At 46.4% G+C, this 16,770-nt stretch overlaps 5 protein-coding genes across 5 annotated transcripts; 4 read left to right on the top strand and 1 right to left on the bottom strand.

Annotated features, from left to right (window-relative positions):
• Positions 1-837: 837 nt before the first annotated feature.
• L199_001267 (uncharacterized protein) lies at positions 838-6,236 on the top strand (the record flags this gene model as incomplete). The annotated part of the gene is made up of 3 exons (XM_064887022.1): positions 838-1,105; positions 1,160-1,742; positions 1,799-6,236. 3 exons carry the CDS (start codon positions 838-840, stop codon positions 6,234-6,236), a joined length of 5,289 nt encoding a protein of 1,762 aa, XP_064743094.1.
• Positions 6,237-6,893: 657 nt separating this feature from the next.
• L199_001268 (uncharacterized protein) lies at positions 6,894-7,878 on the bottom strand (the record flags this gene model as incomplete). The annotated part of the gene is made up of 5 exons (XM_064887023.1): positions 6,894-7,005; positions 7,074-7,127; positions 7,196-7,369; positions 7,463-7,673; positions 7,749-7,878. 5 exons carry the CDS (start codon positions 7,876-7,878, stop codon positions 6,894-6,896), a joined length of 681 nt encoding a protein of 226 aa, XP_064743095.1.
• A 1,407-nt stretch (positions 7,879-9,285) lies between these two features.
• L199_001269 (uncharacterized protein) lies at positions 9,286-11,058 on the top strand (the record flags this gene model as incomplete). The annotated part of the gene is made up of 2 exons (XM_064887024.1): positions 9,286-9,726; positions 9,817-11,058. 2 exons carry the CDS (start codon positions 9,286-9,288, stop codon positions 11,056-11,058), a joined length of 1,683 nt encoding a protein of 560 aa, XP_064743096.1.
• A 420-nt stretch (positions 11,059-11,478) lies between these two features.
• Positions 11,479-12,969, top strand: L199_001270 (uncharacterized protein; the record flags this gene model as incomplete). Its single annotated transcript, XM_064887025.1, has 5 exons — positions 11,479-11,493; positions 11,591-11,753; positions 11,846-11,913; positions 12,004-12,113; positions 12,219-12,969. The coding sequence occupies 5 exons, from the start codon at positions 11,479-11,481 to the stop codon at positions 12,967-12,969; spliced, it is 1,107 nt and encodes a 368-aa protein (XP_064743097.1).
• A 244-nt stretch (positions 12,970-13,213) lies between these two features.
• Positions 13,214-16,538, top strand: L199_001271 (uncharacterized protein; the record flags this gene model as incomplete). The annotated part of the gene is made up of 14 exons (XM_064887026.1): positions 13,214-13,242; positions 13,302-13,329; positions 13,394-13,500; positions 13,579-14,079; positions 14,252-14,310; positions 14,371-14,542; positions 14,620-14,680; positions 14,796-14,920; positions 14,982-15,047; positions 15,115-15,323; positions 15,395-15,447; positions 15,519-15,696; positions 15,769-15,815; positions 15,894-16,538. The coding sequence occupies 14 exons, from the start codon at positions 13,214-13,216 to the stop codon at positions 16,536-16,538; spliced, it is 2,280 nt and encodes a 759-aa protein (XP_064743098.1).
• Between the last annotated feature and the right edge of the window lie 232 nt (positions 16,539-16,770).

A 16,770-nucleotide genomic window follows, 5' to 3' on the forward strand; every position in this document is an offset into this window, starting at 1 on the left:
TACTGCAAAGTCTCGAATCGATGGAGTGGATGTGGTGGTGTTGCCGCGGCTACTGAACCATGCACAACGAGAACATGTGGTAAATGGTAAATCAGAACGCTAAGTGAGGTTTGAAGGAGCCAGAGTAACGGTGAAGTAATTCCTAGGGCCAAAATCAGGGTCTAAGGGGAATCTGAGAGAGATAGCAAACCACTTGTTCCGGTGGCGTTCGTGTACTTTTACGAGATTGATTTTTGATTTCCCTCGACCGTGCTTCAGTGCTACTTCGGACCTGTCGATCGGTTGGTGTCTTAAAGAACCTGTTTCGCCGCAAACAGTTAAAGACATTCTAACTTTCTTCATTCAAGCTTGCTCCGGTTTCTTCTTTCTTTCTCTATTGTCTTTTTATCTTTCTCCATCGTACATCGTTCATTGTCGCTCCTTCACTTCTTACACCTATTGAATCTGGCCTACTTCTTCCGCCGATCGGAAGAAAACCTAAATAAAGAAACCACTGGTGGTTTTATCCAAAGTCTGGGTTCATCATCATTGAGACCTCGCCGATCAGATTCAAGGATTCAAGACTATATAGACTGGTTCTGGTAGTCCTCTTCGCCACCGAAAAACGCCCACATCTTTCATCTTAAGTTGATCTGATACTCCGACGCACGATCGATATTGAGTATAGGTCGTTCAAGGTCAACAATTACTTCAAGATAACATTCTCTCATTAGCACTATAATAAATTTCCTATAATAACAGATAAAGAGTGAACGGGTCCGCTAGAGTAGGTCTTCTCTATCGTCTCGTACATCGATCGGTCTGTAGCTGACCCTGACTCAAGGCACCTTGGACAAGATGTTCTCCCGATTCATTTTCCTCTTCGCGTTCCTCGCCTCTGCTGTCTTCGTGCAAGCACAAGATGATGCCTGGCATTTGGATTACATCTATGTTCTCGCCAACGAGGAAATTGATCCTATCGTATCACCAAACCAGCAATCTTCGCATATGCACAAGATCATCGGTGGTTCTAGAATGTCCGCATTTTATAATTCGGACTACTATACTGCTGCTGCGTGTTCATCTCTCAGACAACAGGCCGATAAGTCCAACTATTGGATGCCTAGTGAGTTTCTGACTTGCATCGTTTCATTTCTTCTCTGATTTGCGTCCTCTTTAGACCTCTACGTTATCGACACCGACACCAACAAGTTTGTGCCTGTACCAATCTTGGCTCGATTCTACTACTTCTTGTCCCGAAACTCTCAGTACCAGAACGTTAGTCCTTTCCCCAAGGGTCTTCGAATCTTGACTGGTGACCCCAATAATAAATCACCGACGAACGTGGTCACCTTCACCTGTCAAATTAACCAAGATTTCTCTGGTTCCTTGATTGGCACCAGTTTCAACTTCAACCGAGACTGTCCCTACGGTATGAAGACCGAATTATACTTCCCACCTTGTTGGGACGGATTGAACCTCTACAAGTCTGATGGTTCCCACATGAGCTGGCCAGACAATGGTGTCCGATCAGGTTCATGTCCTTGGTCTCACCCCGTCCGGCTTCCTGCCATCCAACTCGAGTACACCTGGTCCACCTCGAACTACAACCCTGGTCAAGCTTTGGCTGGTAAACTCGCTTGGGCAAACGGTGATACCACTGGTTATGGTGTACATGGTGATTTTGTTGAAGGTTGGGACCAAGCTCTTCTTAACAAAGCTCTTAATGCCAACGGTACATGTGTTGGTGTCTATCACTCAATGTGAGTAGAAGCCATTTCTCGTCATGAAAATGTTTCTAGACTGACAATCTATCTAGGCAAATGGGTGAATGCCCCGTCTTGGCTCCTACTATGGACGACGCTGCGGCAAAAGCTTGTAAACCCGAAAGAGGAGAGTTGCAAGAATCATTTGGCAACTTGGACAACGTTCCTATTCCTCGACTTCCCGGTTGTAACCCTCTTTGGGGTGCCACTGGTGACAAACCCGGCTGCAGCCCTGCGATTGCTGGTCTCGACGTCTCCAAGATGACAGGTACTGATGGACCATACGTTGCCTCAGCTGCGGACAACAAGGTATTCCAATACCCTACCACCCCTGGATGGCACAACATCGCCTGTCTGAAAGAAATCACTGCACTCACTGGTGGAGTCTCTTACACAGATTCTTCGATGACCGTCGAGTCCTGTCAACAATCTTGTCTCGCTGCTGGTTACCAATTCGCCGGTACCGGACAAGTCGGTGCTTGGAATTGTGTCTGTGGTAATGCTATCCGACCTTCTGCAAGTGTTTACCCCGGAATGTGTTCGACCCCTTGTCCTGGTAACAGTGCCCAGCAATGTGGTGGCAGTTACATCTTCAACATTTGGTATGCTGCCAATGGAACCACCCAAAACACTACTACCCTCGCTGACGGCACTCAATATGTCGGCTGTTACAACAACCCTGGTACTGCTTCGGCAGGTCTTCTTGGCGCTTCCACTTACAATTTCCAATCGAGCTCTATGACCACTGAGACCTGTATCGCTGCTTGTCACAACCTCAACACCAACTGGGCTTTGACCACCTCTGCTAAATGGTGCTACTGCGGTAACGACTGGAACTTTGGTACTGGATCCCTTGTACCTTCTTCTTACTGTACCGTTGCTTGTACCGGTAACTCCACTGAAAAATGTGGTGATTACTACCGATCTTCAGTATACAATATCACGGCGGCCAGTATCGAAAAGTCCTCGGTTTACCACCCACCTGGATGGCAAGGTTGTTACCAAGATCTCAGTGGACGACTCGCTCTGACCAATAACTACTGGTCTGGTACTATCACCCCTCAATCATGTATCAACGGATGTTCCGAGCTCGGTTACTCCTACGCTGGTGTTGAGAGTGGTAAGACGTGTTACTGTGGTAATTCGCCTCAAATCACTCAGCGACTCCCTGTCAGTCAATGTTCGACCGCCTGTACTGGTAATTCGACAGCAGTCTGTGGTGGTACCAACGCTATGGATCTTTACACCACCGCTTCAGCCAATGTCACGGCGGCTACTGTCAAAGCCAGTAAACCTGCCGGTTATCTAGGTTGTTTCCAAGACTCCGGTTCCAACATTGCCTTCCAGAATTACTACTCTTACACCGTAAATCCGATGTCCGTCGAGATCTGTAAACAATCTTGTATGGAGCTCGGTTACTCTTACGCCGGTGTGGAGAACGGTAATCAATGTCGATGTGGTAACAACGTCCCTACCACTACTCAATACGTGTCTAGCTTGCAGTGTAACAAGGTCTGTTCCGGTAACTCTTCCGAGACCTGCGGTGCCGGTGGATATCTCGAAGCATACACTCTCGATAACTCAACGATGAGTGCTGTCATGCCTGGTATCTCCGCTGCCGACTACATCACCTGTTACGAGAACTCCAACAGAGGTCTTACTGGTTACACCTACTATGACAGTGGTATGACCATCGAGAAATGTCGAACCACCTGTAGTGAATTCGGGTACGGCCTCGCTTCAGTCTATCTTTCTAAATACTGTGGATGTGGTAACTCTTGGACTGGCGCTACACAGAAATACCCATCAAGTTCATGTCAATACTACAAGTGTGGTGGTAACAGTACTGAATACTGTGGTGGTCAAACTCAAGCCGCCGTTTACAACACTTCCGAAGTCACTGTCACTATCAACAAGCCCGATGGTTGGGTATCATGTTGGACTGATTCCGGCAGCGCCCGAACTCTACAAGATTACTCGTACACTGCCAATCCTCTGTCCGCCAAGGCTTGTCGAGTAGCTTGTGCCAATCAAGGTTACCAATATGCTGGTACCGAAGCCGGAAACCAATGTTTCTGTGGCAACACGGTTGCCAATGGTGCCAAAGCTCCTACTTCGGCTTGTAACACCCAATGTGCAGGTAACGCCAACGAAACCTGTGGCGCTTCCGGTTACATGGACCTCTACAATGCCACTGGAGCGGTCGCCAACAACGGTATCAGAGGTTACCTCGGTTGTTTCACTGACGACTCGACTTTCAATGGTAACTCTTACGTCAGTGACTGGATGTCCGTCGACTCATGTAACCAGTGGTGTTACGCCAGAGGATCGGCCTACGCTGGTATCAGAAACGGTAACCAATGTAAATGTTCTAGTGTCGCTCCTACCCTCGTTACCACCTCTGCTTCATGTAACAACCCATGTTCCGGTAACTCTACTCAAAACTGTGGTACCGCTACTACGATCGCTGCGTACGAATTGGCCAACACTGGTATCAAGTCCGCCGATTTCGTTGTCACTTCCAACTCGACTGGATATGTCGGTTGTTTCCGAGAAGGTTCAACTAGGATGTTACCATCCTACTACTTCTCTTCATCAAGTATGACCAACGATCTCTGTATCTCCAATTGTAAGGCTCTCGGATACGCTTTCGCCGGTTCCGAATATGCCAGTCAATGTTACTGTGCCGCCAAACTCGACCCCACTTCTGGTGGTTACAGAGTAGCGGAAAGCGCATGTAATCAAGCTTGTGCTGGTAAAGTCGGTATCTGTGGTAGTGGAAATATCCTCTCGGTCTATTCGACTCTCAACGCGACTACCAGTACTGCAACTGTTGAAGGCCTCAAAGGATGTTACTCTCAGGGAACTTTCGGTCAATCACCAGCATTGTCATACTCTGGTGGATACATGACTGCTTCACTTTGTCGACGAACTTGCAGAAACGGTGGATTCTCCATTGCAGGAACTACCAACGGTAACACCTGTGTTTGTGGTAACAGTGCCACTTACGGTGCTGCCGCTGCTCCCGCATCCTGTAACGCTCCTTGTCAAGGTAACACTACCGAGACTTGTGGTGCCACCTTCTCTTCCGCTTGGTCTATCTACGATACCACCGGTGCCGGTTCCAACACCCCAGCAGGTTTCCCAGCCAACTACGTTGGTTGTGTCAACGACGGTAGTCCCAGAGTCTTGCCCAACTACTCTATCACTAATGGCGGCATGTCAAGCGACGCATGTCGAAAGATCTGTGTTGCTGCCGGATACAACAACTACGGTACTGAAGCTGGTACTCAATGTTACTGTGGTACGACCAAACCTGTCATCGCATTGTTACCCGACTCTCAGTGTACTACCACGTGTCCTGGTGCCCCCACTGAAGCTTGTGGTGCTGGAGGTAAGATGTCTCTCTACTCTATTGCGGGAGCATCTTCCAACACCACCGCCTCGGTCTCGGCTTCAGCCTCAGCAAGTGCGTCCGCCTCGATCTCAGCCTCTAAATCTGCCTCAGCATCAGTTTCCTCTGTCGCCGCCAGTAGCAGCTCTTCTCGAGCAGCTTCATCGGTCACCATCGCCTCGTCTTCCTCATCGTCCAAATCCGCTTCTTCAGCCGCTGCCTCTTCTAGTAGCAGTTCCGTCTCCAAGGCCGCCTCTTCTAGTAGCAGCAGTTCAGTCTCCAAGGCCGCCTCTTCTAGTAGCAGCAGTTCAGTCTCCAAAGCCGCTTCCTCTTCTGCCGCTGCTGCAGCCTCTAGCAGTACTTCCAAACCTGCAAGCTCCAGCGCCTCAAGCTCGAAAGCCTCGATCCCCGGTGGCGGCGCGATCGCTACTGGCGGTACTGTCACTGTCACTTCCACCTCAACTGCGACCTCAGCCATAACTTCGGCTGCGACGAAACCGGTTACTTCCAGTGTCACCTCCAGCTCCGCTGCGCCAGCCTCTTCATCCAAGTCTGTCGCTGCTGCTTCTTCATCCTCTAGCAAAGCTCCAGCTTCTTCAGCTGTGACCGCTACTTCCACCACGGTTATCCACTCTTCTTCCACTACCAGCTCCAGCGCGGCTATTCCAACCGGTACCTCTTTGGGCTGTTGGACTGGAGGAAACACCGTATTCTCCTCAGCGGTAATGACAGGGCACGATAACCTCACTCCGTCAATGTGTCAGATCTGGTGTAATGCCAATTACTACACTTACTCTGGTTTATCCGGTGGGAACACTTGTGGATGTTCCAACTCTCTTGATGGTCTCACTTCGACAGCCTCTTCGAGCTGTTCCACCAAATGTTCAGGAGACTCCAACCAAGTTTGTGGAGGTACCATCAACAGTACTTACTCGGTCTTCAGAGCTCAGGCGGCTACCAAACCTTCAAACGCCAAGAGATTTGACAGTGGTTCGGCATCGATGAGAAGGAGGAACGAAAGGAGGATAGTCCATTCACCTAACAAGAATGAGGGCACTATGAAGAGGAGAGGTAAAGGCGTATTCGCTAATTGGTAGAGGAAGATCCGTCGAGTAGAGTAGAGTAGAGTAATGAAGCAAAACGGGACATTTCCTTCTTTCTTCAAACAAATTGTATCCTATATTCCATCTTATTTGTCTCTTTTTTTCATGTTTTGTGTTTATACTGAATTGACACTGCGTTTTGTCAGTCCTTCTTCGCATAGGCTAATTATTCTATATACAGTGAATGGAAGGGGTATAGGATCAAAGCATTATATTTATATCTGAATATGCATCGTCTGCATAATACCATTTTGGTTGCATTGACAGCACAGAATTGATTTGACTTGAGCGTTTCATGATCAAACGTTTCGTGTTCCACATTTCGATTCAGTCGGATTTGGTCTGATTTCTTATAACTGTACGGCATATTCAGTCGGTCTCCACTGAATGGGGACGATGTTGATATAGTAGTGTTCAGAGGCTGTTTCAGATCACACTACCCCTTCAATGTTTCGTTTTACATCTCGCTGACCTGAAAGGAAAACATACAGTATCCGTCACGTGTTTGAATATTCAATGTTGGCATCTGAATCCATACAGCTAATTATATACATATGTATTAAGTGTAATGTCTCCAATGAGAACTGATCTCTCTAAAATTCTCCCACTTTCATTCTCCATTGTCCATTCAATACCGCTCAGAAAATCTATCTAAAACTGTTGAGCCTTGAATCCAAAGAAGGTGAAAGTCCTATTGGCGCCGATCACATCGTATAGCACGAGAGACCCGTTACTGTTGAGCTCAGGTGTAGGTCCGTATACTCTGTTACCATTTCCAATACCATAAGTATACGTCTTGTGAACTACATACGGATCTGAAAAGAGACTTACGTATTATCATCAACCAAATGAGCGTACCAATATCCTTGATCCGAGATCGACATCCTGAAGACAGACACAACCTCAGCCCATCTGTGATGAAGGTGAAATGTGTGATACAGTATCATACTCACTCGAAGTATTGTCCAGAAGCAGCAGCATTCTCATAATCGTATTCACAATCCTTCAAAGTCAAGGCCGATCCTTCGTATCCATTGTCGGATCCTGTACTGGTCGCTGTAAGACATTGAAATAGGCCTACGTTGTAGTACGTCAAATGACCATAGAAGAAGTTGGCCGAATTCTCCCTGCAGAGTCCCCCAGATGAACAAAATGTATCAGCTTGATCGTACGGACTATCATATCCGATTCGTCGTCATGACATCCAGACTAAGACTTACAATCCGTTGAACGCCTTTCGATCTCTAGTTTGACATATCTCGAATCCGAACAATTCGGTCGTTCTACAATCTCCACACGGCTCGATCGTGCCGTCCTCTGAACTACCCAGTCGGGATTCGTTAAATGATGTAGTCTGGGTGTCAGGATCGTATTGCGTGATATTGGAATATAAGTGGATGAATCCATTGAAGCCCGTTGAGGTGAATGGGCCTATAAGTGGAACAACCAGATAAGCCTCGGTATCACTGTTGTATGTTTTAAAAAGGTGTCAAGTCGAGTACTCACCTCCGTACTGGTATTGGACGCATTGGAGGTTAGTAGATCTCTTTTCCACTTGAAAGGATCCGGGCTCAACTGGTGCGGACAGTGCGAGCGGGAGTAGAGCAGAAGCGAGGAAGGTAAGTCGTTTGAACATGGTTGATTGTCTATCTATGAATGGTCGTTGTCGTATGTATAGAAATTCGAATTGGTTGGGTATGTTATCCTTACTTTTTATATATACCATGCATAACTTTCCAACATGACCAGAATAGCTCGGTACCCGCTTCGTTGCATCGCATAGTAATGCAACGCATGTGACCTTCTGTCACTTCTAGCATATGTATCACGTTAGAAGAGCATACATCGCCGAGGAATGAAACTAGAGCAGGTCCGAAGGCGGTGCAGAATGCCAATATCAATCGGCGTACCTCCATTCAGTCATGCTGCTTGCCGGCATCATCATCAATCGCACCACGCTAGATGTTAGACTGACAGAGAATGTCTCTGAGCTTGTCGGAAAGCTATGCATGGATCATATGTGGGTTTCTTAAGACTCTCAGGATGAAGAGGACCTACCATCACTTGTAGATTGGGTTCCGATTATTTGATCCGCAACAAGGGTGATCGACATGACGTCACTTCGCTCACTGTACTTCGTTTGACATTGCAGATTTATGGATGACTTGGATTCATGATAAATTCTCTTGTCAGGTTGAGCCAGTCGAGCCGCAAGGGGGATAAATATCATCAGTTCTCTTCCGCGAGAATCTCGCGGTAATGAAAGGGTATCAAATCGACGGACCAATGGTTAGATGTGACTTGAGGAGCTTAATCAATGTTGATGACCACTCGTACAGTGATTTCAAAAATAACGAACGTGCGTTCTTTACTTAGCACGACGAGTAAACTGATCTCACACGACCCATGTTCATACATCACTTCTCCCACACATGTGCGATCTGACGGATCGAAAAAGAAGAACATGCATGTCACCATGTCGTGTGATACCTCCCTTTTGCAGTATACTGCAGGTACGTTCAATACATGAGCGAGAAGAGAATAGGAGACCCTTCGATTGATAATTGACTACACAACGCCCCCGATACCTCCTTCGTCAAGGAATCAAGGTCATCAACCATACATGCCTCCTTTTCTTGTTGTTCAATCTCACTTTCATCCTGTTCGTACGTAACAGCAAGCGACAAACAAGGTCACTGGCGAAGGCTCGTGCGTGAGATACGAAGCAGAAAGGGAATCTCAGCTTCTTTCTCACTGGTGAAACGCACGTTTCATAATAAAGGATTTTCCACAGCATCACTCGTGCGACCGATATCCTGGGATCTCCCTAGACAGTATTCAAGCACACGACATTGTATAATGATATAAAGCATACCACCCAATACACGTCTAAGAGCAAAATATGACACTAGTCATGGAAACAACGTTGGCTACTGATTGCATCTCCCCTGGACAATTCCAAGGTACTTCTTCGTCTCGGCAACATCACATTGCACAATCTCATCTTCACAACCACTCCCGAGCTACTACCTCGTCAATCAGCATGCCACCACCGCCAATAATCCCTTCCAATCGCAGGAGGAAATCAGGTCCACAACCTATCGCTCCTGCACCCGCGACTCATTCTGCACTTCTATCGAGACATCTGATACAACAGCAATCATCACCTTCAGCTAGTATATCGAGCTTATCAGTCGACCAAGATCAAGAAGACGACGAATACGTGCCGAAGACTGTTCCTTCTACCAGCAGGAAATCTGCCTCTGGAGTGATTGGAGGGAAACGTAAACAACCTTCAACCTCCAATGGCCAATCTCAAAATGGGAAACCCACTAAGCAATCACGAGAGGCCTTAAGAAAAGCTAATCACTCGTTGATCGAGCGGAGACGGAGGGAGAAGATCAATGCTGCGCTGGGCGAATTGAGGAGGATGGTACCGGGCTTAGGGGAAGATGGAGGCAAAGCTGGAGAATTCAAGTTGGAGGTGAGTCCTCATGTCTACATCCCATCATCCTTTTTCATATCGATATAGCTTGGAGCTGCTCTGACGATGATGGGCTCTGTACTATGTTAGGTCCTGGAGCGGACGGTAGCGCATATGAAAGATCTGAAACAGCATATTGTTCATCTAGAATCGATGATAACTCAGCATGGCTTCGACATCCCTTCAATGAATAATACTTCCAAGCCGGACGACGGAGATGAAGATGATCAAGATAGACCTCGAGATGACGGGGAAGAGTTTGGCGTGAAAGACACATTCATCGGATCGTCAAGGATAGAGTATATCAGAGACAATCAAAACGACAGACAGTCAACGTCACATCAGCACCATCACCAATATGAACAGCATACTCAACATCGATCTCATACAAATTCAAACGCAAATTCTCATTCTCAGACAATGCAATTTCCCAATACCCGTCCCCACTCACAACCATATTTACGATCACAGGTAAATCCGCCCTACCCCTCACCTCGACCGGATAACGAGAAGCTCAATGACGAAGATCCCAACGAGACTGAACCTGAAGCCAACCTCCCTCCTCCTCTGACCAAGGCTAGCCGACAAGCTCCACCCATCCCTCGGCACGCTTCACCATCTGTCACATCTCTACTATCTCAAACAGCTAAGCATTCACCTACCTCCCCGCCGCCCGTCTCGAGACCTCCTCCCCCACCTCAAAGTAACAATCCGATTTTCCTACCTTTCCCTGCCCCTTCTCCCACCTCACCATTCCTAAACAGTCACCCTTCTACCTCTACTTCTGCCTCTACGTCCACTTCAAGCTCGGGTTTACATGGCAGTGGCTCTGGCTCCTATCTATCTGATCCTTCGCCCTTCCTAGCTCCAATCAGCGGCATGTCATTATTCGGCGGTGCACTTAACCTAGATCTCCCTTCACCGGCTGACAGTCTATCGCACCGAGCTATGAGATACTCTCCACCTACGTTGACTCTTCCTCCCACGAATACCAGAGAGAAGCTCAAAGATATGCCTCCTGAGGAAGCCGCTAATCTGCTATTGGCATTCTCGTCGCCTGATACGCTAAGACCCCAGGTTCATGGTATTCCCGTCGGAGAAGAGAAAAGAGAAAGAAGAATGACTTTGGATAATGATGATTTCAAGTTGGATTCTTCGAATTCACCTCCTCAAGCTACCACCAGGATTCCCAACCCTCAACCAGCAACAGGTGTTCACAAAGTGAAGAGTGACTATCAGGATACGGATGACTATACCCAGAGCGGGTTGAAGGGGAAAAGCGCGATGGATATACTGAAAATGACCATGTCAGAGTCGGAGAGTCGGACGTGAACCTTCTAACCCACATGGATACTCGTCACATTATATGTTTATACACCTATGTAGCTTTTTAGTAGCGATGCGGATGTATGTGTCAGCTACATACAGTACCATGCATGAACTTTATCTCGCCTAATTGCATCCATTCTGGTGGGGTTGCACAAAATGTCCCCACGTGGCGACTCCCAGTGCGTGTATGTATATATAACCGGATCACTGAAGATGATGATGGTTGTCTTTCTGGTTCTTGGTTATTCAACCTTATAACACACCAACGAATATCATCCAGCATACGACAAGTGACTTATATGTGCACATTTACCAGCAAAACTGATTCTCTGAGCGCCGTCTAACTTGCTTGGATCGAGGATATAGATAGAATGGGTGCTCTCGCCATACAGAATCACCAATAACCTTCAACCAATACTGAGCATGTCGATCCGTAATGTAAGTACCTTTCCGATCGCTTCTCCTAGAGGAACGCATTGTAAGCATGACATGGAGATTGAGCCGATGCTTATGTAGCTTGCTATCTACTCTATAGACTACACCCTCCCCCTCGGGCACTTCAACGCCCAATCGACCTCACCCTCTTGTACCTTATTACCCGCCAGCGGATACAGCTACCTACCGGGATTTGCTGTTGTTCGAAGAGAGGTTGAAAAGTAATGCTGAGATGTTGCGGAAGAGGAGAAAGAGGTATCAAGGTGAGCTTGCTGTCTACTATTCTCTCACATCTTAAATACCTACAATACGGACAATGGCAGATACTGATCAATTACTGGTTGTTCATGTTTAGTGTTTTTATATACGTTCATAGGGGCTTGGGGTTTTATGTTATATCAATTATTCGTTGTTCCACCTAAAGTGAGTTCATCACTCATCACAATCTATCTGTCTACTAGTCTATCCATCTGTGAAGCAAGCACTGACGTATGGTCGTGCACTGTCTGACAGAGCAATCTACGGATTAGAGCCCTCCAAGCTTCTCTTGCCGTTGTGTCGGTCACGCTAGTGCTGTTCTTTGCGAGTGGGATGTATGAGGAGAAGATTAAATATGCTCAAAGGTGAGTCCCTCAATCTCGTGTCGACCGATGAACCAAACGTTCTTTCTGTACTGTCTCCAGGCGACTTGCTAAATACTGATTAATGTCATGATAATGCGCGTATAGTTACATCACCCATTCCAACAAAGCCCTCCGACCACTGAACATGCATCTGAATATGAGACGACCGAAGTCCTCGTTCCTAACCTACATCCCATTCTTACGAAATTCCTCGCAATCCACATCCACAGTCCCACCTACAAGCTCTGTTACACTCAACCAACCTTCCAAGCCCTTCTTAGGCGGCAAAGGCCAGCCCGTTACCTCCTCTGCGTCTCCCACATCTTCTAGAAAGGTATCAAACTCGACGAATGTCATGGCTACTATCCCTCCATCGTCTAACCCTAGAGGGGAGTTGATATTTTCTTCTAGGGTAGATAAATCGTTTAGAGAAGGTTATGAGAGGTATAGAGCGGCGTTCGAGAAGAGACGAGAAGAAAAACAGAAAGAGGAATCGAGATTGAATCTGAACTCAACAAATTGGTTCTTATGGACTACATCCACGTCTACTTCCGCATCTAAAAATCACGGTAGTGGTGGTAACAGAAGTAGAAGAACACCTAGTCCGAATCCATTAGGGCTCGGTAAGACCCCTCCTCTTTCGAGAAGACAGAGTCCTTCGCCCGGACCTGGTCAGATGCAAGCGCTGAATCCACACAAAGTGGAGAGTGCACTGAGGAACAGTATGCTACCTCCGAACTCGAGTTCGAACTTGAGCTCGGAGGATAAAGAGGGAAGGCAAAGATCAGAGAGCTATAGTTTTGTTTTGGATAGAAATAATGACAGGAGCCGGAATGATACGCAGATGGCACGTTAGGTGATGATCTACGGATTCGAATAATGTATGCATATATGAATCCCATGCATCCATAATCTATACACAGTCATTCTCTGACCTCTCAAGCTGCACCATTGCTTCAGGTGGTCACGCATAAATCCAAGGATGAGCACTCGGAGGTGAATCACGTTTACCGGAACAATCATTTGACAGCTTGTATAAACCTACAGACAACATCCATCTGTTTCATGCCCTGAAGTCTGTATCACATCATCATGTCAACATGTCATCGGTCAGCACGAGCACACAGCCGTAGGTGTCTTGTGCACGTCAGGAGGAGGGACACTGGCTGATCTATCTATTGAGCATAGGGCATGTTTACGTTGTAGATCCAGAAAGGTGAGGTCGATCACTCCAATGCAAACTCGGTGATCCGAAGTAATGCTAACATCACTCTCGATAGACCAAATGTCTAGGTAGGACAGCTGACCAGCCATGTCAGAGCTGCTTGAGTGCAAATGCCAAATGTGAGGTCGTACCCCATCAGAGGGGACGGAAAGTCGGTACGAAGTGAGTTCTACCCAGTATGACCTATCGCCGTTATGGATATTTTGAGATATTGATGATTAACGTGTATCATTCAATCAGACTTTCGGATAGCGTCAGAGCGAGGTTAAAGAGGAAACGAATCAAGGTATCAGAAGAAGAAGTGAATAACAACTCGAAGGACAGAAGCAAGGTCAAGGGGAATGCGTTTAAAGTCTCTTTGGATCTCAAGACAACCTCTTCCCCCTCGTCTTCATCCATTCGTTCACACCAGCATCAACATCGTCAAGAACGTGGATTCTCCATGGAGAAAAATGATGATGAATTGAGATACCAGGTCAGACCGTATCTTCCACCCACGCCCACCTCGAGCATACGGATAACCTCTCATCCCACACCCTACCAGAGTCAGAATACGAAGTATAATTATACGGATATAGGTCCCTCGATAAGGAGGACATCGTCCATCTCCAAAATCTTCTCAGAGGAAAAGAGAGATACAGCCAAGAATGGTAGCAACACCCAAGGGTTCTCGTTGTGGAGGGAAGATCCAATAACGTGTGGGTATATTGATGAAGTCACTGCAAAGGAGTTATTTCAATTGTATGCTTGTTTATTTCTTCTTTCTGCTTCTATCTCACGATTCCTATCATATAGACTGAGATCGTCAAATCTGTCTGAAGCACTATGTCTGTCCTCGATCCTTCACTTCAGCATTTCCGTGACTGTCGTCGATATAGCCGCTGATACCCCATGTTCATGACCCTCTTTGCAGGTTCATGGACAAGATTTCACCCAACGTATACATTTTCGATCCACAATTACATACCTATCGCAAGTCACAAACTCTGCTATAACCCTCCTTCATCCACTAACTGATATTATCTCATTCAGATTACGTTCAGCGCACTTCCTCTTTCCTATTTTGCGTGATACTAGCGATCGCAGCCAAGTTTTCACCAAAGATCAACTCTTTCATCCACAAGAAGTGTCTGGCTCTGGCAAAAGATCAAATATTGAGAGTATTCGCAGATGACATAAGGTCCGAACAGACTGTTCAAGCTCTGTGAGTCTCGTTCTGAGTCACCCTCTGTCTTGGTCATGACCAAACTGAGGACTGACTCGTTGATGTCTGAATAATAGGTTCGTCCTGACAGAATTCAAAGAAGCGGAAGATGAGAATGCGTTTTTACTTCTTGGCATGGTGAGCTCACTTCTGACCTAGTAACATGTTCACGAGCCATTCATACTGAAATGTATGTGTCTTTTTGTTAAGGCATGGTATGTCCATCGTTGTCTCCAGGATTTATGATTCATAGCTGAGTCGGAACATTAGTCGAATGGCAGTCGATCTCGACTTATCATCACCTCGACCAGATTACGATGAAAGGCATAATAGGGATCGTCAGAGGATATGGCTTGCTTTGTATGCAGCCGATAAAAGGTGGATTTGTCTGCTCTTCCATTGTCCATCTTGACATGTGCCTCATTCTAGAATGTTTTAGATTCAACTACTGTGGTCAAACCGCTAAACCAAGTATGATGCCTGAAGATCACTTGATACGATCTAGGTGAGTCCTTCCCTCACCTATAGTCACAATCACCTGATGACCCACATGGCCCCTCTGCACCATATAGCGAAAACTTCATTTATTCGCCGATATGCATCGCAGTGGATTATCGGCTGGCCAGCAATGTAGCTCTCCGAAGGGTCCTAGCTGTCAGCATAGAAGCTATAGACAAGGATAACGAGTCTGGACCTGGCAACTATGGTCTGGATCTGCGATCGGTCTATCATACTTTTGAAAAAGATTCGGATGCTTGGGTGAAGGTACAGACACAGCGCGGTGAGTCATTACTTCTTCCTGCTTATCTGACATGTGTGTGGCCTACTCGCTAACGATTCTGAATGGACCAGATCCTGAGATCACAATTCATGCTAATCTCACAGCCTTACATGCCAAAGTCATTGTATGTCATCCCTGCGTTTCTCTCCCCTGCAAGAATGACAATGTACTTAGAGTACTCCGCCTTTGTCGTAGATCGCACATAGATGGGTCCAGCGTTCTTTCCGTTATTCCAATCCAGCCGGTGATTCTACTGTAGAAGAGAATCAAGAAAGAGAAAGACGAGAAGCTTTGGCAGCTTGTATTAATGGTTCTTTGGGCATATTGGCTACAATGTGTGTGTTAAACGATGATTCGTTAAGGTATGCCCCAGGTGAGTCTCCACTTGGTGTATCACTCGTGAACGATGATCCTTACTGATCATCTCGATGCTGGTGATACTCAGATTCCAAACACCTATATTTCGCATATGCTTCTTTCTTCCTCTACAAGGTTAGTCTTGTTTGCCATCAACTTCAACCTTTATCAATTGCACTGACAGCGTATTGTGTATTTTCATACGAAATATAGGTCTTTGATACCAAAATCGCGTCTACCATCCTGGATCCTCATTCACTCTCTTATATATTTGGCCTATTCCAAAAGGCAGCGGATAAATTGGAACGTCTCACTATCTCACCTACACATACGATCGCTTTTCACTCTGCTTTCCTAAGGCGTTTGAATAGGTTCAACATGGAAGGATTCTCTACTGAGACTCAGTCATCAGCTCAGGATGGAATATATGATGACGATAACAAGCTGGAAGACGTACAGACTATCTCAAGAGAGATCGATCACGGCCAAGCTCTACCTGATTTGGATATACTTATGGCCGATACACAAGACATACACTCTACCAACAATGAGAGCCTTGCAATCTCGGCGTTGCAACCTGCACTCGATCCGTCGTTGACTTTCTCCTTAGATCCACTCCCATTACCAGACTTGGGTAATTGGTTATTGGAAAGTACGGATGAATCCCTAGGAGCGAATATCGATTGGAACGATTGGTGGCCTTTTGACGATGGTCTCTCAACATGGAACCTCGATAATGCACCTACCGACATGAATACGAATGTGGGGATTTTGGCACCTAGTGGTGGCGGCAATGGTAATGCTGGAACACTGGGCAATGAGGATAATGATTGGCAAGGTATTATACAGACTTTGTGAACGACCTGTACTTCATCTGTGAGAGCGTTTCAGTCGGCTTACTTTGTATTCGTGACGTGCTGTACATTACAGCTTGATTATAGAGTTGTGAACCCAACTTATGCACATCGTAGCGTAAGTATTTATCAAACCTCGTTCAGAGAGAGGAATATGATACATCATGACAACTAACTGAAGAGTGAACCCAATAGACCAAATACTGATGTATCTATATCTTAAACCCTCATATATA

This window comes from Kwoniella botswanensis, chromosome 1 (assembly GCF_036426115.1).
Source record: "Kwoniella botswanensis chromosome 1, complete sequence".
NCBI lineage: Eukaryota > Fungi > Basidiomycota > Tremellomycetes > Tremellales > Cryptococcaceae > Kwoniella > Kwoniella botswanensis.